Source organism: Diabrotica virgifera, chromosome 6 (assembly GCF_917563875.1).
Source record: "Diabrotica virgifera virgifera chromosome 6, PGI_DIABVI_V3a".
Lineage (NCBI taxonomy): Eukaryota > Metazoa > Arthropoda > Insecta > Coleoptera > Chrysomelidae > Diabrotica > Diabrotica virgifera.
This window is the reverse complement of record NC_065448.1, coordinates 137,237,524-137,261,315: the sequence shown is the minus strand read 5'-3', so window position 1 is coordinate 137,261,315 and position 23,792 is coordinate 137,237,524. Positions and strand designations below refer to the sequence as shown.

General features: G+C 32.4%; 1 protein-coding gene across 1 annotated transcript in view; it reads right to left on the bottom strand.

Moving 5' to 3' along the window:
* LOC114335329 (max-interacting protein 1-like) overlaps positions 1–23,792 on the bottom strand; it is a 562,552-nt gene that overhangs the window by 436,936 nt on the left and 101,824 nt on the right. Inside the window, exon 3 of the mRNA XM_050653059.1 lies at positions 17,614–17,728. Coding sequence (XP_050509016.1) covers positions 17,614–17,728 — 115 coding nt within the window. The remainder of the gene's footprint in view (positions 1–17,613; positions 17,729–23,792) is intronic.

Sequence of the window (23,792 nt, the reverse complement as noted above, 5' to 3'; positions counted from 1 at the left end):
ATTTGGGCAACACTAAAACAGAGGGCCGGTTGTAGGGTTTTGAGCGCCCCGGGCAAAACAAAATTTGGCGCCCTTTTATACAAGAATATACAAAAGGTGTCTCCCGTTAAGATAGGCAAAATGACCTTATTCCCAGGATTCAATGTTTTTCAATGTTTTACGTCCTATGTGATTAAAAAAGCTCAGTTTTAACCCTCCATCGCCTTTCCCCTCCTACCACCGCCAAAAGCTTCATTTTTTCGTTTTTTTAGGGGGATGCAATAAATTTAAAAATTTCAAAAAATTCAAACGCATAGTTGAGGCTTTTTCAAAACATTGAAGTAGTGTATTTCTTAATTTTATTTTTTATATTTATTAATTTGTGTCCTGCCATTTGTCAAAAATGCAATACTTAAGTACATTAAATTAATTATTTTGAAAATCACTCTTTTAAGAAAGTTAGAGGAGTGATAATGAGAGACAAAATTAGAAACACAGATATACGGACAAACTTTAAGACGAAATTAGTACTTGATCTGTATATTGAAGAAAATCAGCAGAATTGATGGGGACACCTGAAAATAATGAAGGGCAACATACAAATAGATACCAATGAAGAAAATATAAGAAGCCAGAATACAAAAGACAATAAATAGAGGAAGACCTCATAAAATCATTCAAAAGAATGCAAAAACAATAGCAGAAGCTAGCAGATTAGCATATAACAAGAAACAATGATCAACAACGTGTCAGTCCCGATATTGAAAAGCAAAAGGGACTCTAAAAACTATATACATATGTATGTATATTATTTATTATATGAATGCCTACTTACCGATATTTGTGTATCGTAAAAATAAAAATTAATTAATTCCACAACCAATATACTGTAACAAAACTCTTTTTGTTCTACTTTAGCACACACGTACGCCATGCATTTTTGTTATTAATGCTGCATAGTTTACAGGAAAAGATTATTCCTTTGCGACGTAGGTATTATGACTATGACAGGCGCCAGTATATAGTATTACTGACTTTTCATAAATTTGTTCAGAATTTATAAATTTGATATTCGTCTATATTTTTAAGTCCATTGTTTACCTAGGTAATTGTAATTAAGCTATACGTGACAAATGATGTTTAAAAAAATGAACAAACTAGATCGTAATAGCTATTTGTATAACAAGGGAGGAAAGTGTAACTTTTCCTCCCGAGAATGAAGTTTACTGCCCGACGCGTAGCGGAGGGCAGTAATCATTCAAGGGAGGAAAAGGCACTTTACTCCCATGTTATACATATGGGTTTTCCACCTTCCTCAAATAACAAGTCATTTTTTCATTTTTACTTAATTTATTTATGTAACTAACCAACAAAATTTATTAGAACTAAAACAACAAGTAGGTACAATATAACTGTCAATTGTCAAATATAAGTCAAATTATTAATGTAAACATTGTTAAATCAAAATAACAATTTACTGTTTTTTACCATTCTGCAAAATACAGGATGTTTTATAAATAAACGTTAAAATGTATAGATACTTCGTAATCGAAAATAGATATTATACAGGGCGTCAATAAGTTATATTTCATGAATGAAATACCATGACGTCACTTTTACTTTTCTTCCCTAGGGAGGAAAAATATTTTCCTCCCTAGGGAGGAAAAGTACAACTTTGCTCCCTACAATCAGGTCCGGAAAAGTATACTTTCGGTAGAGGTAGGTGGAAAAAAGCATTTGTCTGCATTAATGTTGAATTCGTGATAAAAGCCATAAAAATTCTTAGGTTGCGTTATCTTTATTCTTATTAGTAAGTTTTTTAAAGGTAAAATAGTACGATTATTCAATCAATGCCTTAGAAAAAATGTTGAAAGTTAATCTATAAATCTGAAAGAAATAATGAAAGTAAAAAATATTCTATTTTAAAATCGGCGTCCGTCAAAATTTGGCGCCCCGGCAGTAGCCCGGCTTACCCGCCCCTTTATTTGGCGCTGTTTACAGGGTGGCACAGCACACAATGTAAAAATTTCTTTATTTATTTGAATGGAAAATTAAAAAGTAATTTATAATTATTAAAAATGCTAAATGTTAAGATTCTTCAGGCATAATATAAAAATTTTATTAATGCACTATTTTAATACTAAATCCACAGTAAAACTTTATAATGAGAATAAAAATTCAGAATAATGTATACAGAGTGTTAAAATTAAGACAAATTTTATTCGTAATCATATGGAACCCTATATTTAAAGTAACCTAAATTGCAGTTTTTGCCTATTTACACACTACTGTCATGACAAATATTAAGAAAAAATCGTTTCGCCGTAAATCTTGCCCCCGTTGTTAATAATTCACCCTGTATTATGTACAAGCAACCTCACTGATAATTGAGCTGTCTGAAAATGTCGTAACGCAATAAAATTCTATCAAGCCCAAGGATGATAAAATTTTCGTTAAAATGTCAGCTTGCCTCGGAAACTTCACTGACATTTTAATAAACGACATTCGAATATTCGTACTTAACAGATATAATCTTAAAGGTTAGCTAAAGTTTAATAAAGCATCTGAATTTTGATATTACTATAACTAAATCTTAATTATTCTTTTACCTAATAATTTCGTGTCATTTGTTTAATGACAAATTCATGTCGAGACGAAACTTAAAAAATTATAGTAAGGGTGTAACGTTACAAACGTCACATCTTTGATATTTTATTTTTAAATAATTATTTTACCTTATTTCCTTTAATATTTCATTAATCATTACCTTCTTCTATTTGGTTTACCCATTTTCCCCTTTATTAAAAATCGGTTGGCGCTCTCTTTTATTACCCTCTTTTATTATCTTCTATTTAATATATCTCTTTCATTTAAATCATCATACTGAACATACCTCTTATATACATACTCTCCAAATATCTGTATTTTCAATACGGAACATGCCGCTACTTCATAGTACTTGGTTGTCATTTTAAATGTCGTTTTCAATAACAGTGTCACTTCATCGACTTGACCCCCTACTCCCTGACATACACTGGAAGGGAAAAATTAATCCTTAAAAAGGCATGTAATTCCAAAATTAAATCATTTTCGTTCCATCAAATCATCTCTTGGGGTAAGGATAACATTATATTGTAATTATATTTCTCCATCTAACAGTTTTTATATTGTTTTTTTTATCTAACCTTCAAATGTTCAACCATGTGTTCGGTTTCTATATTTCTTTTCATCTATTAATATGCACGTTTAGTAATCAAAATTTTAACTATTCTCATCTAAATTCTATGTAATTTAACCTTGCCAATTACTATTTCTGAATACTATGTGGCAAAGGTACAATTTGGTTTTCTTCTTGATTGTTGATATGTGTTTTACTGTTACAGTTTTTTGGGAATAAAATCTACTTTCTCCTTTCGGGAGTATGAAGCCCATCGCCGGCGATGCACCAGATGGCTGACAACGTGAGACCATGACACGTAGACTGCACAACCACCACCTCTAGCTGCAGGGGCCTTGGGCCGAAGATCCGTCCAGGCCTACGAGAAGTCTACAACAGCAGTACCATTCGACATCAAGAAGATACCATCAGCTACCAAAAGCCATAAGTATAATCCAGAATTGTTAGTTTTTGGCAAGTCATTTTATTTATTATATCTTTATGAACAATAAACATGATTAGTTAAAATTATTGTTTTGTTTGCTTCCATTCCAATTCTCATAGTTCATATCTGAGGTTAGGACAAGACGAACACACACCTGAGTGACTGAGCTAAGCTAAGGGTGTAGCGATGGCTATCTTGGTTAGTTGAGGTAATATTTTCGAATATTGTTTCAGTTAGCTGGGTAGTCCATCGCTAACTCGTTACAAGGGATCCGAATATAGGTCGACCTGCACCCATCTGCTTTCCGGATGAAACATGTTTCTATTAAATTTCATACATAGACAAATATATTCCGTCCGCTATAACTTTTCCCATGCGGTACGATTAATTTTCAATCAAATTAAGTCAAAACATAAATTGAAACGAACGTCGATGTGTATATACATTTTGTATACTGTATACTACACACATCGGCGTACGTGTCACTTCCTGTTTTGACTTAATTTGATTGAAAATGAATCGTAACGCATGGGAAAAGTTATATCGGACGGACTATATTTCTAGAATGGGTTGCCTATCAAAATCCTGTCATAGCTATTTTTAAGGGGGGCCGTAGGGGTTGAAATTAATATTTCACGAACATTTTTTTAAAGTATGGTAAAATTATTTTATTTTTAAATTAAATAGGCATATTCAGTATTTAAGATTATTGAAGAAAAAATTCAAGGAAAAATATTGAAAAATAAGCCAAGGATGGCAAATTTTTAAAGACACCTCAAAAAACAATGGATTTTGCGATGGACATCAGAACTGATCATTGGATCATGCTAAACAAAAAATTCAAAAGTATTTTATTATCATATGAGTTTTTCGAGGGAACGCTGTCGAGTTTTTTTAGTTTTATCGAATTTTGACTTTTTGATATCACTCAGAAGTCAAAACAACGAATTTTTTTTGCAAAATGGGTGAAAATAAACATAGTTATTATTGTTAAACACAAAATAAGCATAAAATAAAAAATATCTCGACGAATAATATTGAAAAATAATCCAACGGTGGCAAATTTTTAAAGAAACCTCAAAAAAGAATGAATTTTGAATTAATGAATTTTGCGGTGGACATCAGAACTTATCATTGGATCATGCTAAGCAAAAAATTCAAAAAGATTTTATTAGCTTATGAATTTTTCGAGGTAACGTTGTTGAGTTTTTTTAGTTTTATCGAATTTTGACTTTTTGATATCACTCAAAGAAATAAAAAAAAACGAATTTTTTTTTGCAAATAAAGGTGAAAATCAACATAGTTATTATTGTTAAACAAAAAATAAGCATAAACCAGAAAATATTTCGACAGCGTCGCCTCGAGAAATGTCTAAAGAAAATATATACAAAATTCCAGCTGGGTTGGTGTAGTATTTTTTGAGTTACAATGTCTACAGCCTTTGAAAAGAGCAGTTTGGACAAAAACGCGTTTAAAGTATTGTCAACTTTTATTTTAAATTTATTTTTTGTCTGTAAAATCGTAAAGTAATGCACACCGGAATATGTTTTTGAATCGCCGAGTAATTTAGAAAAAATAGTGAGAACAGCTGTGGACCGTTTCTCACCACGCTCAAGCGTGCTGGCGCGAACTTACTGAAAAGAGTCGAAGGAGGGGAGGTAGGGAGATAGTGTTGAATATTCCTACCTTCGACTCGCTTTGCAGCAGGTTTGTGGCAGCACGCTTGAAGGTAGTGAACAGCGGTCAACTGCTGTTCTCATTTTCCTTTGTAAATTACACCGCGATTTAAAAATATATTCCGGTGTGCATCATTTTCCGATTTGACAGACAAAAAAGAAATTCAAAATAAAAGTTGACAACAATTTAAACGCTTTTCCACCAAACTGCTTTTTTCAAAGGTTGTAGACCTTGTAACTCAAAAACTACTTGACCGACCCACCTGGAATGTTGTATATATTTTCTTTGGGAATGTGTTTTAGACATTCCTTGAGGTAACGCTATCGAGATATTTTTTAGTTTGTGCTTATTTTTTGTTTAACAATAATAAATATGCCGATTTTCACCCTTTTTGCAAATAAAATTCGTTGTTTTAATTTCTGAGTGATATCAAAAAATCAAAAGTTGATAAAACTAAAAAAGCTTGAGAGCGTTACCTCGAAAAACTCATAAGGTAATAAAATATTTTTGAATTTTTTGTTTAGTATGATCCAATGATGAGTTCTGATGTCCACCGATGTCATTAGTTCAAAATCCATTGTTTTTTGAGGTGTCTTTAAAAATTTGCCACCGTTGGCTTATTTTTCAATATTTTTCCTTGAATTATTTCTTCAATAATCTATAAATTGTACTCAATATGCCTATTTAATTTAAAAAATAATTCTACCATATTTTAAAACAACGAAATCAGCAGACTAACAAGAAATTATTTAGAACATCTGCCAGCCCACCCCAACGAGGAAGCAAGACAATTACATCTCCAACCAGAAGTCAGACGAAGATTGAAAAGACAGTGGCCAACAGATTGTATTCTTTAATTTCAACTTTAATTTTAATTTTCATTTTTGTTTACTGTCAAATTATAATCAAACATTAATTTAATTTGTTAGTGTTAGTATTGGGAGTGTTATCAGTGAATAACTTCTCCTCTCATGTATTTGCAATACTCACATTTTACTAATAGCTTTGAATAGCAGATTGTAAATTTGCAAATTTAATAAAAAAAACTTTAAAACAAATGTGCTTGAGATATTTATTTCAACCCCTACGCCCCCCTTAAGGATAGCTATGATAAGATTTTTATAGCCAACCCCAGGTAGAAATATGGGTCTATGTATGAAATTTAATAGAAAAATGTTTCATCTGGAAATCAGATGGGTGCAGATCGACTTATATTCTGATCTTAGACTACTAAGAAAAAAAATAGTGTCACTTTTAGTCATAAAGCTTATAAATAAAAAGCATACGTAATATATTATTACGTGTACAGCTGCGGCCACTGAATAGTTTACACTTTACACCCCTACAGATCTAAATATAGTTATAGCTAATTTATAGCTGATTTTTTTAATGGGAGCGGTATATTATTCTACAGCAGTGTGAAGAATCATTCCATAATTGACGTAAAAAACAAATAGTGATATAAGATAAAATTATTTTAAAAACAAAGGAGAAAAGACAACTGTATGACATACCGCATGTCGAAGTCTACATCCTGATACATCCAGATCAGTAGTGAAGGGTTAAAAACACCCTGTATAATCTTCATATATTTTTAGATATAGAAAACAAACGTTGTCTACAATTCCTAATTGATGTTCGTCGTATAGAAAATGTAAAGTTCATAAAGTTGATTTTAACTTCCCCAAATTTATTTTAAGTCAACTGTATAAAACAGCTACACTTTTAACTTTTCTTTAACGAAAAATGTTACCGAAAAATGAAATAGGGTATCCATCAATTTTAAAAATTACGACGAAAAGTTTTGGGAAATAGTATGCAAAAGAATGACAGCTAATCTATCTTCATCAAGTCGAAGCCCGTTTCACAACTCAAACATTGTATTAATAAAAATGTGTATTATAGATTTCAATACACTTGTTTATCTAAAATTTCTTCTAGTAGACAACAATGTTTAAGTTACTATTGGCAAAGTTACTCATTATAGTCAAGACAATTTTCCGATTTAAATTCGTTTATTTAAAACATCGTGGTTTCGAATAACTTTTAAATCCGCTCTATCTTTCCTCACTAGAAGGGGTATTGAAAATAAATATAGCTAAAACCCAGCTGATGACAAATCTTGTGGTCAGTCAAGAGATAGCGTAGGAGCAAGATCCATAGACCAGGTAACGACTTATAAATGCCTATACTCTGGACTAATTAGCAAAATACAAGGAAAAGATATTTATCAGCAATTTTATTGCTGGAATCGAATCTAATGATGTTATATATTAATAATATCGGTATGCAAAGTCTGCAGATACAGTGTGCTACTTTTTTATAAACAAAATGGCGCCCGAAAATCGTGTTTTTTTTCAATTTTTGCTCTATAACTTCAAAGAATTTAACTTTACACCAAAAATACTCAAATAAAAATTCACCGTAATTAAATTATGCATCGAGACGTGTTTTTCCCGATTTACTTTGACGAAAATTTTCCCCGGAAAATGCGCATTTTTCCAACAAAATCTTTAATTTTCAACTAAAATTTTAGATAAGTAATCATTGTTTATCAATAATTAAATAACTTGGTAATATAAAAGATCTTTTCGTAGAGATTATAATTCCAGAAGCCGATGAAAATTAAATAAACAGTTTAGCAACAATTGAATTGTTAATTAAAAAATTACGGTCGCTATAATAACCGCAATAATTATGATACATAAGAATAACTATGATTTTTGTATAAAAGGATACTATACCTCCTAATGTACTTTACAGAATTGAAATTGGACTATTTAAGCGGCCTCAGTAATATTTTAAAATTATAAACAATTTTTTGGCTTATAAACAAATAGAATATGTCGGGAAATATTCAATTAAATTAAATCATGAAAACGGTATTGGAAAAAAAAAGCGACAGGCCGCTTCTTTTAAAAGAAAAAACGTTTAATTATGATGAGTGGTTCCTGAGATACAACCGGTCAAAGTTGACCGGCATTTACGGCAAAGATACAAACAATGGGAATATAATTTTTTCCACCTACCTCTACCGAAAGTATACTTTTCCGGACCTGATTGTAGGGAGCAAAGTTGTACTTTTCCTCCCTAGGGAGGAAAATATTTTTCCTCCCTAGGGAGGAAAAGTAAAAGTGACGTCATGGTATTTCATTCATGAAATGTAACTTATTGACGCCCTGTACAATATCTATTTTCTATTACGTAAGTTTCTATACATTTTAACGTTTATTTATAAATATTATCTGTATTTTGCAGAATGGTAAAAAACAGTAAATTGTTATTTTGATTTAACAATGTTTACATTATTAATTTGACTTATATTTGACAGTTGACAGTTATATTGTACGTACTTGTTAGTTTTAGTTCTAATAAATTTTGTTCGTTAGTTACATAAATAAATTAAGTAAAAATGAAAAAATGACTTGTTATTTGAGGAAGGTGGAAAAACCATATGTATAACATGAGAGTAAAGTGCCTTTTCCTCCCTTGAATGATTACTGCCCTCCGCTACGCGTCGGGCAGTAAACTTCATTCTCGGGAGGAAAAGTAGCACTTTCCTCCCTTGTTATACAAATAGCTATTAAACCATCACCTTTTTACTCCGGTCCTCCTTCTCCACACCAATTTTCATCTCTTTAAAATACTCATAACATATACTATTATAATAAAAACTATCGATATTACGAGTGAAAATTGCCAAAAACAGCAAAATTACAATAAAAATTAGGTTGGAGAAAATGTAATTTCAATGTTCAAAATCGCTATTATACGTTAAAAAACTGCAATTTCTCGGCTTACCATTGAGCAATTTTCTTTATTCATTTTTGTTCCCAAGTAACTCGAGTAGAGCCATTTAACTAACGCATTATTAAATGTTAAAGTTGCTTTTGATTTGTTATAATAAATTAATTTATTTATTATGACAAACATTTTTAATTTGTTTAAATAAAGATTGTTTAAATAATTATACAGCTTTCAAATGAGAATATTTGTGTTTTTAACATTAAAAGGTACACTTGTAGTAAGTTTATCTAAAAAAAGTCTATAACTGGAAAAAATATGTAGTTATCTTTTCTTATAAATAAATCAATCTCTTATAACAAAACAAAAGCAAGTTTGACATTTAGTAATGCTTTGGTTAGATGGCTCTACTCTAGTTATTTGGGAACAAAAAAATAATGAAGAAAATTGCTCCATGGGAAGCGAGAAAATGCATTTTTTTTTAACGTATACCGATTTTCTCCAACCTAATTTTTGATTGGAATTTTGCTATTTTTGGCAATTTTCACTCATAGTATCGATAGTTTTTATTATAATAATATATGTTATGAGTATTTTAAACAGATGAAAATTTGTGTGGAGAAAGAGGACCGGAATGAAAAGGTGATGGTTCAAAAATTATGATCCCATTGTTTATATCTTTGCCGTAAATGCCGGTCAACTTTGACCGGTTGTAACTCAGGAACCACTCATCATAATTAAACGTTTATTCCTTTAAAAGAAGCGGCCTGCCGCTTTTTTTCCTACACCGTTTTCATGATTTAATTTAAATTAATATTTTCCGAGATACTCTATTTGTTTTTAAGCCAAAAAGTTGTTTATAATTTTAAAATATTCCTGAGACCGCTTAAATAGTCCAATTTAAATTATGTAAAGTACATTAGATAGGTACAATGTCTTTTTATACAAAAATCATAGTTATTCTTTTGTATAATAATTGCTGTGGTCATTATAGCAACCGTAAATTTTTAATTAACAATTCAATTGTTGCTAATCTGTTTATTTAGTTTCCATCAATGTTTGCAATTATAATTTATACGAAAAGAGCTTTTATATTACCAAGTTATTTAATTATTGATAAACAATTACTTATCTAAAATTTTAGTTGAAAATTAAAGATTTTGTTGGAGAATTAGCATTTTCCGGGGAAAATTTTCGTCGACGTAAATCAGGAAAATTACGTCTCTATGCAGAATTTAATTACGGTGAATTTTTATTCGAGTGTTTTTGGTGTAAAATTAAAATCTTTTAAGTTATAGAGCAAAAATTGAAAAAATCACGATTTTCGGCCGCCATTTTGTTTATAAAAAATTAGCACATTATCTGCGGACTTTGCATACCTATTTTATTTATATATGCAATCACAAGATTTGATTCTCGCGCTAAAATTGCTGGTAAATAACTTTTCCCAAAAATGGCCTATTCTCCGATAATAATCTGCCCAGACTACTAGGTCATGAGATTCGCGTAGGAAAAGATAACCAAACCGTTGAGCTTCTCCGTCGTATAAGACTGACTCCTGACGTCTGACATACCAATATGTCTCAGAAGAAAAACCTTTAGTCAGTGTATTATGCCAGTGTTGACTTACGGAACGGAAACGTTGACCATGATAAGGAGAACAGTTCAAAAGATCCGTGTGTCTCAAAGGGCGATGGAGCGTGCTATGTTGGGCGTTTCCCTACGAGACAAGATCCCAAACCGCCAGCTACGACAAAGATCAGGAGTGGCTGATGCAGTAGAGCGAATAGCAACACTGAAATGGAACTGGGCAGGTCACGTGGCTCGAATGACAGATAACGGATGGACAAAGCGGATACTGGAATGGAGGCCAAGAGATGATGCCTATCAAAGGAAAGATCGTCCACCAACACGTTGGACTGATGATCCAAAACGTTGTCATAGGACTTGGATGCAAGAGGCACAAGATCGAAACGGATGGAAAATTATGAGGGAGATATATGTCCAGCAGTGGACAAACGAAGATTAAATGATGGTTCGCGATTTAAATCTTTTGGATGGATTTGCCCTTCTTCTTCTTGTAGTGTCTATCCGTTTCGGATGTTGGCGACGATCATGACAATCAGTACTTTGCACACTGCTGCTCTAAAAGGATTTGTGGTTGTTGTGTTGAACCAAGTACGTAGATTTTCAGCCAGGAAATCTTTCGCCTTCCTGGTCCTCGCTTTCCTTCCACTTTTCCTTGCAAGGTTAGTTGCAGCTGTCCATATCTTTCACTTTTCTTCATAATGTGACCGAGGTATTCGATTTTGGCTGTTTTTATTGTAATTAACATTTCTTTTTGTTTTTGCATTCTCAGCAAAACACCCTGATTAGTAATGTGGTCGGTATAAGATATCTTCAAAATTCGACGATAAAGTCACATTTTAAACGCCTAAATTTTCTTGCAGGTGGCGTCTGTGAGAGTCCACGACTCAACTCCGTACAACAGTATAGGAAATATATAACATCGTAGTAACCTGATTTTTATGGGTATCGACAAGTCATGACATTTGAATAACTTTGCCATTTTTTAAAATGCATGCAGATCTTGCTTTCTCCATCCTACATTTGATTTCTATGGAATGGCCCCAATTTTCATTCACGTTCCTACCAAGGTAGGTGTATGTTTTTACTCTTCCTATTTTTTGACCGTTCACACTGATTCGTCCAAATTGCTGTTCCTTCTTAGAGATCATACCTTTTGTTTTCTTAGTGTTTAGCGAAAGACCGTATTTCTGATTGAATTCTGCGATTCTGTTCATTAACTCTTGGAGGGATTCACCACTGCTTCTTGAAAGATTTCCTCAGAGTAGATGTTAAACAGCAGTGGTGATAGCATACATCCCTGACGGACCCCACGTTTGATTTTGATATCATCGGATTCTCCTCCCTCTGTCCGGATAGATGATGTTAGATTCCAGTACAGACTGCTAAAAATCCTTAAATCACAGGTGTTTATTCCAATATTGTTTAGTATCTCTTGCCCTTCTTACCAAAGTTTTTTACCTGAGGCAGGGGTAACGTCAGTTCGGACGATACTAATTTGCATATTCTTGCGCATCTAACAATAATTAAGAGCCGCCTTTAAAGCAATAATTTGTCATGGTAACTTATCGCACTAATGCAGCGCATGCAGTATTTACTAGATATAACTATTAAGGGCTTGATTCACCTTATGACGGGACGTGGACGACACGGCTGACCTGCGGGACAGGTTGAAGAATAGTGATATGAAAGACATTGGCTAATTTATATTACAATGGGACGGAGCAACAACAGGGATCTATGACGTCTATTGTTCCAGGTCCCGCGTCGTACACGCCCCGTCCTAACATAAATCCGGCTTTATATTGAATGAAGACGATATTTTTTTGCTTTTCAATGAGTTTTGGGATATAATGTAGATAAAAATTGAAAAACGTTCAAACCATTCAGTAAGTAAAACAACAACAATAATTTCGTAATACGTTTTACGTGAACAGACTTCTTCTAGTGCCGTCTCCACTAATGAAGGTTGGCTATAAACATTGCAAATTGAACAGACTAATTGTTTAACTGTAAAAAAGGATTATTTAATTTTGGGTATTGATTAATTTAATAAAATGTATTATAAATTATAGCAACTGTAAAGCATATTTTGCGAATAAAGTACCAAAATATAATAGAGCGTATAATATACCTATAATAATATAGTGAGAAATAATTATATGCTAACAGGTCTAATCTTATGTACCTAGAATTTCTACCTGATTTAAGAGGAAACAGTAGCCATCAACAGGTAGCGAAAACGCGTTCCAAGATTGCGGCTGTAATTTTGAATATTTTTTCGAGATATTTGGCACACGTATTCGTAATATAATAAAGAATGGCGGTACAGAGCCCAATTTGAAAAATATACTAATATGTGGAAATTACTCTGTAATTAAATACAATATTAAAAAACGAGCCTGTACCGCCATTAAGAAGAACAAAAAAATATATTTTCTTCAAATAAACTTTCTTATCCGATGCCCAGATTTTGTGTCATTTTGGAACTACTAAAGTTTTTTATTTCATTAGTAGTTCCAAAATGACACAAAATCTAGGCATCGGATAAAAAAGTTTATTTGAAGAAAGTGTATTTTTTGTTCTTCTTAATGGCGGTACAGCCTCGTTTTTTTAATATTGTATTTAATTACAGAGTAATTTCCACATATTAACATATTTTTTTAAATTGGGCTATGTACCGCCATTCTTTATTATATTACGAATACGTGTGCCAAATATCTCGAAAAAATATTCAAAATTACAGCCGCAATCTTGGAACTCGTTTTGGCTACCTGTTTACAGCTACTGTATCACCTTAAGACTTTGTATTGGAAGCATTTTAGAGATATAATAAAGATGAGTAAGGATCAATATTCCTGTAAAGTGGCCTGATCTCACGAGACAATTTGTATGGAGAAGCAGGACCGAAAGAATCAGGTTTAAATTTTTCAACATTTTTCTGGGATAAAGTTTAGAATTGAAGTTTGTGCATTAATGCAATTAGTCGAGGAAATGAAACTGAAAAAATGGCAAAACCTCGCAATTTTTTCGTCCAGCATCGATTTGTACAAAAATTTGGGATTAGGCGCACTACACTCTCTAGTTCATTTTCTATATTGAGCCGTTGTACGCTTTTGGTTTTTAAGGGTGAAAACTACCCCTAATTGTAAAAAATTATAAAATAACATTTTAAACTTTATTATTGTCAACATTTTTGGTTCTTATTAGGTACATAATGATTGTTTTATACTTTAAGATATACTATTATAATATTTCAACCCTTAAAACCACCCTTGTTGGAGCTATATATAAAAAATTTACTTATCCTAAAAGAATAATTTCGGTTTGCATCGATTCACATAGAAATTTAGGACTAGGATCATCTCACCCTGTACTTCATATTCTATATCATGCTTAAGGGCGTTGATTATTTTTAGGGGTGTAACCTACCCCTTATTGTCAAAAATTATATAAAAAAATTGTAAACTTTAATATGGGTAAAATTTGGTTTTGATTGGTTAAATAAAATTTGTTTTATACTTTGGGATATAATATCACAATATTTCAACCCTTAAAAACCCCCCTTAATAACATTACAATTTTTATAAGTAGATAATTTAATATATCTCTACAGAAAAAAGTAGAATTAAAGAATTACAAAAACATTTATTTACACAAAAATACGAATTAACAAATATGTACAAATACAAATACAAATAGTTTTTTAGTTGTACGAACCGGTTCTGTTACATTGAAAATGATCCATAAGCGGACTATTCGAATATTTCGAAAAAAATTCGTTTTATAAACATAGCTTCTTCATTTTTGGCGATAAAAAGTTTTTTCTAAAATGATTTTGTAGGACTTTTGAAGTTATAAGACTGTGTAAACTAAGTTCCGTAAGATCCCTTAGTATTTAATTGGGGTGGGTTTAAAAGGCTCGAATAAGGGGGTGTTTGCTCGTAAATAGAGGTTTTAAACAGCTATATCTCGCTAACTGTTAACTCTAATGAAAATCTATGCACAACAGAGTTTTACTTATTAAAAAACTACAATTTAGTTGTCCATGATTTTTTTCATATCTCCAGTATTTTCGGAGATATTTTGAAGTACAATGTGAAAAATAGGAAATTGCAAAAAATCATTTTTTTTTTAAACTTTAATTTTTCTAAAATTAGGCTTTTTAAATGGGTTAAACTTCTTAGGTGTATTGATAGTACAAATATAAAAGGAATTACAGAAAGGTGAAGGCCAATTTTTAATTAGGAGGGTAGTTAGGGGGTTGTTTTTACTGATTTTTTCATAAAGAAAAGCAGGTACCGACTTTTTTGATCATAAGTCGTTTAAATTTCATGCTAGAAGCTTTATATTATTATTTTTTGAAAAGCATAAATATAAACTTAAAAAAAGATTATTTAAGTTTTCCTTAAAAAATGTAAAGTTTCTCCATTATTTGGCTTTGAATATTTCAAATTATGCATTGACGAAAAGAGCTAACTTTTAACATGCCGTATCTCGGTTTGTATTGGTCTTTAAGATATTACAGAAAAACAATTTGGTTTGTGTTACTAAAAGATACAATTTTGATACTTATCTAGTTATTTTGATTAAATGCAAATTTTTCGAGGTATTCTCAAAAAACCCTCCAAAAAGTCAATTTTTTCGTCGAGAAACTGTTACTTTCAAGCGCGAGTAACTAAAAAAATATTAGTTTTACGAAGAAAATGTAAAAACATTTTTTTCTTAGAATTACCTTTTACATCGATTTACATGGTAAAATGTAATAAAAAATTCCCGCCCCCGAGATGGGGTGGCAACACCCCCAAGGTTTTAGCGTACAGCTCCATGATATAAAAAATGATCCTTGGGCTGTTCCCTACCTTCTGTGAAAATTTCAAGTAGATCCATGCTGGACGAAAAAATTGCGAGCCAAAATGCTTCATTTTTTCGACTAAGTACATTTTAATAATTATAAATTTAACGAAATAATTCTAATTACCATATTATTTGGATCAAACAAAGTGCCAAAAGCATTGACGTAAATCTAATGGAATATAATATAACAGTGTGTAATATGACAAAATCATTGTTGTTTTTAGTATTTTCTTTACAACTTCATCACATTTCCTTACCTTCCTGGACTTCTACAAAAATATTTTAAAAGCGAAATTAGCTAATTCGATCCATTCAATCTAAAGCTGTTATAAAAAAGATTAATATAACAAAATAAAATGACGTTTATTAAACGCCATTCAATGTTTACATATCGAAACCGTACTGTACAGGCTGCGTCACTTTTCGCATTAAAATTATATGCGATTAGATAATATTCTTACACAGGCTCTCCTACTTTAATCTGATTTATTCCAGGACATTTTGTTGTTTTTAAAATCATTTAATACACTACTGCACACATCTAATTAGAGTACATATTAGATATACAGATAGATAGACAAAGAAACATCTTTGTCTCCATTTGTTTTTTATTCTAAAGTGATGCTCTACATTTATTAGTCCTTTTAGATTCCCTCTGTTCTTCTACATGAATGCTAGGGTGCTCGGTAAAAATAGTATAACTCAAAAATGGTCAAAATATTATTTCTTCTTCTTCTTCTTCTTCTTCTTCTTCTTCTTCTTCTTCTTCTTCTTCTTCTTTTTCTTCTTGTAATAGGACTATGTCCTGTTTTTTTCTGTTACGGAGCTCCAGCTGTCGTACCATCGTTTTTTAGGTCTTCCTATCGGTCGCTTGGTGTTGGGCTTCTGTGTCTTCACCCAATGCGCAGTAAGTTCAGGGTCCATCCGATTTTCGTGGTCTCTCCACATGCGTCGTCGTGCTCTTGTCCATTTCACTACGTCTTGAACGCCTAGCTCTCTCAATGTGTCTTTGTTTCGTATTCTATCTCTGAGCGTGATACCTGTTATGGATTTTAGGGTTTTCATCTCTGTTCTTCTCATTATTTGTTTGGTCTTTGTTGTCTCGGCCCTTGTCTCAGCTGCGTATGTCAGTACGGGTCTAACACATGTCTTATAAATGCGGACTTTGCTTTCGGTGCTCATATATTTATTCCGCCAGATTATATCACTCAGGAAATCAGATATTCTCGCTGCTTTCGTTGCCTGCTGTTTTGTTTCTTGCCACAGGTGTCTGTCGCTAGATATTTTTACACCCAAGTATCTATAATCCATTACCTGAATTACCTTTTACCAGGTAAAATATTATTTGTGCCAAAAAAGACTATAAAGGACTATTATATTTACCTTGGTATCAATAGAACAAGTCAATATGGTAATATAAAATAAATACAATTATTTGGTCGTAAACAAAATTGGTAGCAGATTTCCAAATAATTTACTTTTATTTATTAATACTTCTTTTACCGAGCACCCTAGAATAATCCGGAAAAGTGTACAGTAATGTATGTATATCCTCAGCACCTTCGCCAAAAACTACTTTCGACTTCATTTTTAATAATTTAATCATATTCTTGTTTATTGTCCAGACTCCGGAAGCCATAAGTTACTGTACTTCCCACCAATGTAGTAAATAAGTGCCTTTTTGTTCTTTTTTGTATGTTTTTATCCCAAGACAATATTGACCTCAGGTAAATAACAGGTCAGTTATTTTCTAAAAATATTGTAGGACTACATGTTTAAAATTCATTACCCGTACGCGCCAATGGTGAATATAAAATTCTTAATTGTATGTTAACAAATGCACAATAACTACCTATTATAACCCAGCAAATTTTATTTGCATATCTCGACCGGTTTTAGAGCAATAAACAAATCGCCAGTTTGTGAGAATAATTTCAACACCCCGCATCTCAGAAAGGAAGCAATTGCGGACATATTATATTTATCGAGCAAATTGTCATTATTTTCATGTGGAATTAACCCTTAAAGTTTGTCATACTTATTTAGAAACACCCTGTATACGTCATTTGTTTAATTCTATATAATCTTTTATAATTTATCGAAAACTACTTTATCGAACTAGCCCCGACTCTGTAGCCTTTCAATAATAAATGCTTGGTGTACTTACTTTTATAAACCTCTTTGCCTTTGTTAATAGTCCTAACGTCGTATGCCTAGATGCCTCAGGCCCCAAAGGTACTATATCTTTAAGTTTCTCTAAGCAGTTTCGCAGATGTGCTCGCCTGAAAACAAAAACAACTTGTTACTTTCCGCGAAATATTTCAAAGTTTCAAGTCAGCAGAGAGAAGAGGACAAAAGGAGAAAAGTTTTTAATGTTTTGTGTCATTGGCGCAGATGAATGTTTAAAGGGTTGTAGATACGCAGCGTCTTACCGCAAATTGACAAATAGGGTAATCTAAATATCACGATAGCGTTGCATAGTGTTACATAGAAATACTCACAAAATATTTTGTTTCTAAAACAGCATATTTATTTAACAATAAACAAACATTTTTCCCTTAGTACTAAAGACTGTAGCATAGGTATCCTGATGATATTAAAATTTAAATTTATATACGGCATATGTAAGTTTTCTATCGTAGAAACCTTAATATCCAGAGCTCAATCATTTTGATACCGTAGGTATCTGGGATGAGTCAATTTTCCCCTTAGAGGGAGTGTGAGCCGTATGGCTAAATCTGGAGGATAATAATAATACCCTCCTCGAAAGCGTAAAAAAGCTGGGTCTAAATGAACACCTTTATAAGACCATGCAGAAAGCTGTACTACTCGCGACGGCCATTATTATTATTAGCATTCAATAAGAGTAGAGGATTAGAATCCTATTATACTCTAAAAGCTAAACAAATTTTGGTACTTAGCTGTTTTACATTTAAGCTGAAATACATATAATTAAATTAAAAATAAAATTAATTATTATCGAGTTTATTCTTAAAACTATTTGTACTAGGAGCCATAGCGACATAAGCCGGTAATGAATTCCAAGCATGAAAAACCCTATTTGATAAAAAGTTTAACCTGATGTTGGTTCTGCAGAGTTCTCTTCTTTGCTTTCTGGGAGGGCCTCTTAACCGCTCATCTGTATTTATTTTAAAGAAATTTCTGAGCGAAGAAGTTTCGTAATGAAATGAATTAAATGTTGTAATTAAGTCGCCTCTAAGTCTGCGGGCGGATAACGGAACTAAATCCATGATCCTTAAACGATCTTCATATGAGGGACGCACCAATGAATACGGGATCCGTGTTACTCGTCGCTGTATATTTTCCAGCATGTTTACGTCACGTTGAAGAATCGGGCACCACACTGAATTAGCAAATTCTAATATAGGTCTCACATAAGTTTTATACAATTTTGCCAAGGTTTGACTGTCACTGGACGAAAACACCGTACTAATAAGGTATACCATGCGATTGGCTTTATTACACTGTTGCAATGTTTGAGGAGTCCAGGACAATTGTGAGTCTATTAACACGCCGAGATCAGAGTGACAATCGGTCTTTTTTAAAACGGTGCCATTAATAAAATAATTTAACCGAGGGTTATTTTTGCCGACATGAAGAATGACACATTTTTCTATATTAATCGGTAGCAACCAGTCAGTACACCATCGAGAAATGCTGTCCAAGTCTTTTTGCAAACACTGAGAGTTTATTTTAGGATTATTGTACAGCTTTGTGCCATCCGCATAAACCGAGAACTTTGATGAAATGATGTATTTTAGCTCCGATGTAAATAAACAGATCTTTGGGGGACTCCACTTATTACGTCATATAGGGGGCTACTTGAAGACTGTATTCTTACTGAAAATTTTCTTTCACTTAAGAAGGCTGAAATCCAGTTTAACAGTTGCCCACGAATTCCAATCCTGTTTAATTTTTTCAAAAGCCCTTTCTCTTGGAACTTTATCGAAAGCCTTGCTAAAATCTAAGTAGATAATATCAATATCCTGTCCCATATCTATTTCGGTAGTCCAGTCAATTAGGCAACACAACAAGTTGGTAACAACCGATCTTCCACTGGTAAAGCCATGTTGTTCGTTCGGGATTATTTGGTGCTGGTTCAAAAACATGTGTAATTTATCCACAGTAATTGATTCCATAACTTTGGATATATCTGGAGTGAGACTAACAGGCCTATAATTTTTGGGGACGAGTTTATCTCCTTTCTTAAAAATTGGTTTCACCCGTGCTTCTTTCCAAAGAAGTGGCAGAGTAGCAGAGTGAAATAATTGTTCCATAAGCAAATGGAGTGGATATTTTAGAGCATTTGCACATGATTTCAAGAAAGTAGGAGAAAGATTATCTGCTCCTTGAGATTTGTTGGTGTCAAGTTCTTTAAGTTTTTTAAAAATATCATCAGGAGAAAATTCTACTGAGCTAATAGAACTACGATTTACGGGTTCATAATGCAAGTCTGGGAGCGGGCCATCAAGTTCTAAATTAAAAGATCCGTAAACGCTATCAGCAAAAGTTGTAGCCACTTTGAAATCATGATTTTTAATATCACTTGAGTCTGTTTTTAATTATTGAGGAACAGAAACTTTTATGTTTATGGAAGTTCTAATATACTTATAAAATTTCTTTGGATTATTGCTGTCTATATTTTTTTCATAGTCTCTCCTAGCATTGTAAATTTTTGTTTTCAATAGATCAAATCATCCTCTAAACATGATCTTTGATACTTTTGCCAAATAGCTTTCTTTCTCTTAATCAATCTTTGAATATCCCAACTAATCCAGGGTTTCGAAGGAAATGTAGTTATAAGTATTGAACTTGTATTCTTTTTTAGGATGTTGTTACATTGTTCATAAAAAATATTCCAGTTTTCCTGTAAATGTAATAACGATAGAACGGAAGCCCAGTCAACCAGTGACACATCATGATTAATATCTCTATAAACAATGAAATATCTTGATGAGTATAGTTTTTTTGGATCAGTAACAAGAATTAACTGCATTTGAAACTGAACAATTGCATGATCGGATTTAGCAAAAGGGGGATAGTATTCTAAATTGTTTATTAAATCATTATCAGAAGTAATAATTAAATCCAAGGTGGAGGGTTGCTGCCCAGAACGGAAACGAGTTGGTTCAGTAACGATTTGTTGGAGATGTGAATCTTGTACAAAATCAAGAAGAAGTCTAGATGAATCATTTTGAGGTACAGGATGTGGCCATTTTAAATCTCTATGATTGAAGTCACCGGCAATAATTAGGTTTTTGTAAGTTGAAGCTAGAAAGGATAAAAAATTAATAGGTTGAACATAATTATTATAAGCAGTATCAGGCGGTCTGTAAACATAGCAAATCGTAAAAGATAAGTGTTTATTATGAAAGAGAAGACACACTGCCTCGAAGCCAGGAATATTAAACGGTAAAACAGTTATTGCAAATTGAGAAAAAACAGAATCAAATGCATACTCCACCTCCAGTCGAAAGCCGGTTGTTGCAGAATATAGTATAACCTTGTACATCTATGATAGAATTAGGCATATGTGGTTTGAGCCAGGATTCGGTTATAAGCATAACAGTAAGCTCTCTAAATCCATATAAGGAACAAATTCATTTAGTGTTGCCACTAAAAAATCAATATTAATATAAGATGTAGAGAAAAATGTTATATTTATATATTACATTAACTTACCACGTTTTTTTATTTAGTAAAAAAATTGAGTACTGGTAAAGAAATTTTTGCTGCTAGGGGTATACTTTCGCTCGTGGCTACTCAGATTAAATAGATAAATATGGGTTGATTTGTTATTTTATATACAGGCTTTCACTATAAATGCTTTTGGTGTGAGGATATTACGTATTACGCTATTAATAATTACTTATTTATATTTCTGTATATTTCTTTTTTGTCCAAGCTTATAAACCAAGAATGGTATTAGAAGTGAGAAATTTGACCTCGGAATTTGACCTGTCCGCGACTGTAACTCCTTCGTTTTTAAAACAGATACCCATATAGCACACAACGTCTGAGGAGGCATCCATAAACTACGTCGTAAAAAATTTGAACTTTTTAATACCCTCGCCCCCCCCCTCCGTCGTAATTCGTCGTTTACACACGAGCCCCCCCCCCCCATGTCGACGTCGTCATTGCAGTTCACGACCCCCCTTTCAGTGATTTAAAAAAATTCAGTGTTATTTCCGTTTTTTTAATCAACCTTGAAACTTTATTTGCGAATGTATCGTAACAAGAACAATTAAGGGGGTAGGCGCAAAATCTTGGTCCATTGCTATTTAAATGCATTCTTTTTTCGGCTGAGAAAACTAATAAATATGTTTGAAAAATATAAACGCAGAATGAAAGATCACATTATTACCGAGGGCTGAAAGTCACTTAGAATAAACACAAGGTTTCTTTTGATTGAAATTTTTGAACTTAAAAATCAGACTAAATATTCTCTCTTTTTATCCCTGTAACTTATTAAAATAAACATTATAGATGTTTTCAGAAACTTATGGCCCTCGGTAATAATGTAATCTCTCAATCTGCGTTTAAATTTTTCAAAATTTTTTATTAGTTTTCTGAGTATTCGAAAAAAATGAATGCATTTAAATAGCATTGGACCAATATTTTGCGTATAAATCTTCTCTAAGTATAAATACGACTTACTAACTAAATAAAACACAATATTTTATTTCCATTCATTCTTTCAGAACTATTTTTTCACACACAGTGTGCAGCACATAAATGAATTAACAATTTAATATTGTTTGCTTCCAGACGTTGTTCTGTATAATATAGAAGCGCTTGTTTAAACTCAAAGAACAATGTCTTATTGTTTGTTGTCCTGTACAAAAGTGCTTGCTACCTAATATTATTTTAAGACTGTGACTGATAAAAACGAAATGTATGCGATAAAAGTATCTATAAGAGAATTCTTTTTAATTTTAAAAAAGCTGTATTTATTCGTAAACGTTTTGTTTTATTTTCAATTTCATTTCAAAAAATATACGTTTTTATATGAATATCTGATACTTTAATGCTGGTAAAAGCTAGTAAAAAAATTATATTTATAGAGACAATAGCGACAAATTTAAATATACCAATATATTAAACGACGTCTAATGTGCACTCATACCCCCACCCCCCTGTCGCATTTCGTCGAAATAAGCAAGCCCCCCTTCCTCTTCTCAACGACGTAGTTTATGGATGTCCCCTGATAGACGTCCATGTAACGTACATTTAAAGTCCAAACGTCCATGGACCAAAACTGGACTTACTATATGCGTACATTATGCGACGTCCATTGAACGTTTGATTTCAACGTACATTGGACATCCATTTGTGGTCCATGGAGATTTTACACAAAACGCGATTATAATTATAAGCAATTATTAGCTTCTTGTTTTAATCAAAGCAATATTATTAGTAGAATATAAAAAGCTTCCAATAAATGCAGTCACATATTTTTCATCATCGAATTAAAACACACTGAACCACTAAAATTATTTTAATTAAACCTATATAATAATATTAGACGATGATTAAATGATCGTAAACTTTCTCAGTATAAGAGAGCTACATCGGTAATAGGGTGGTGCGAAAAAAGTCAAGTTGATAATTCCGTATCGCTATAGTGCGAAAAAGTTGCGATTGGTAATTACAAGAAAAACAAAACAAGAATTATTCAAATCGGACTTTATCTTCCGATCCCGCAACGGACCTAAAGATTATGAAAAAAAAAATAAAATTTAAATTTTTTTTCAAAAATTTTTATTTATCCTTCGAGTACCTTTTATTTATCGCTATAGTAAAATTTATTTACACTTTGCATGGTTCAGTACTAAAAAAAATTGTTTTACGCATTTAACAGATATTTTCCGATCCCGCAAGGTCAATCGAAATCTATAAAAATTTGAAATTTTTGATGATTTTGAAAAATTAAAAAACAATTAGTTATCTCATTTTTTTGTTACATTGTGAAGCTCTTCGCTTGTTTAGATATTGCATGACAATATTTGAACAACCCAGATCTCAGAACGAGGGGGTGGTTGCACTTCTAGCTCCACACGAACCCTTTTCTCCAACCTACCAATGAGTGTGTGTTTTTTACATTATTTACATATGTACATTTCTTTTTCATCTGTTTGTGTCCAGCTCTCAAACACCAACTTTGCATTGCGATTTCTTGGTAAAATCGGGCAGCATATACCTTGATTTAAGTGTTGTCCTGATGCATCTATCTCTTGATTGAGACCCACATACATTAGCATTAGACGATGCTTTCGTGGCCAACTTTAGACACCGCTCATCAGCTGGCTTGTGGCAGGGATAGTT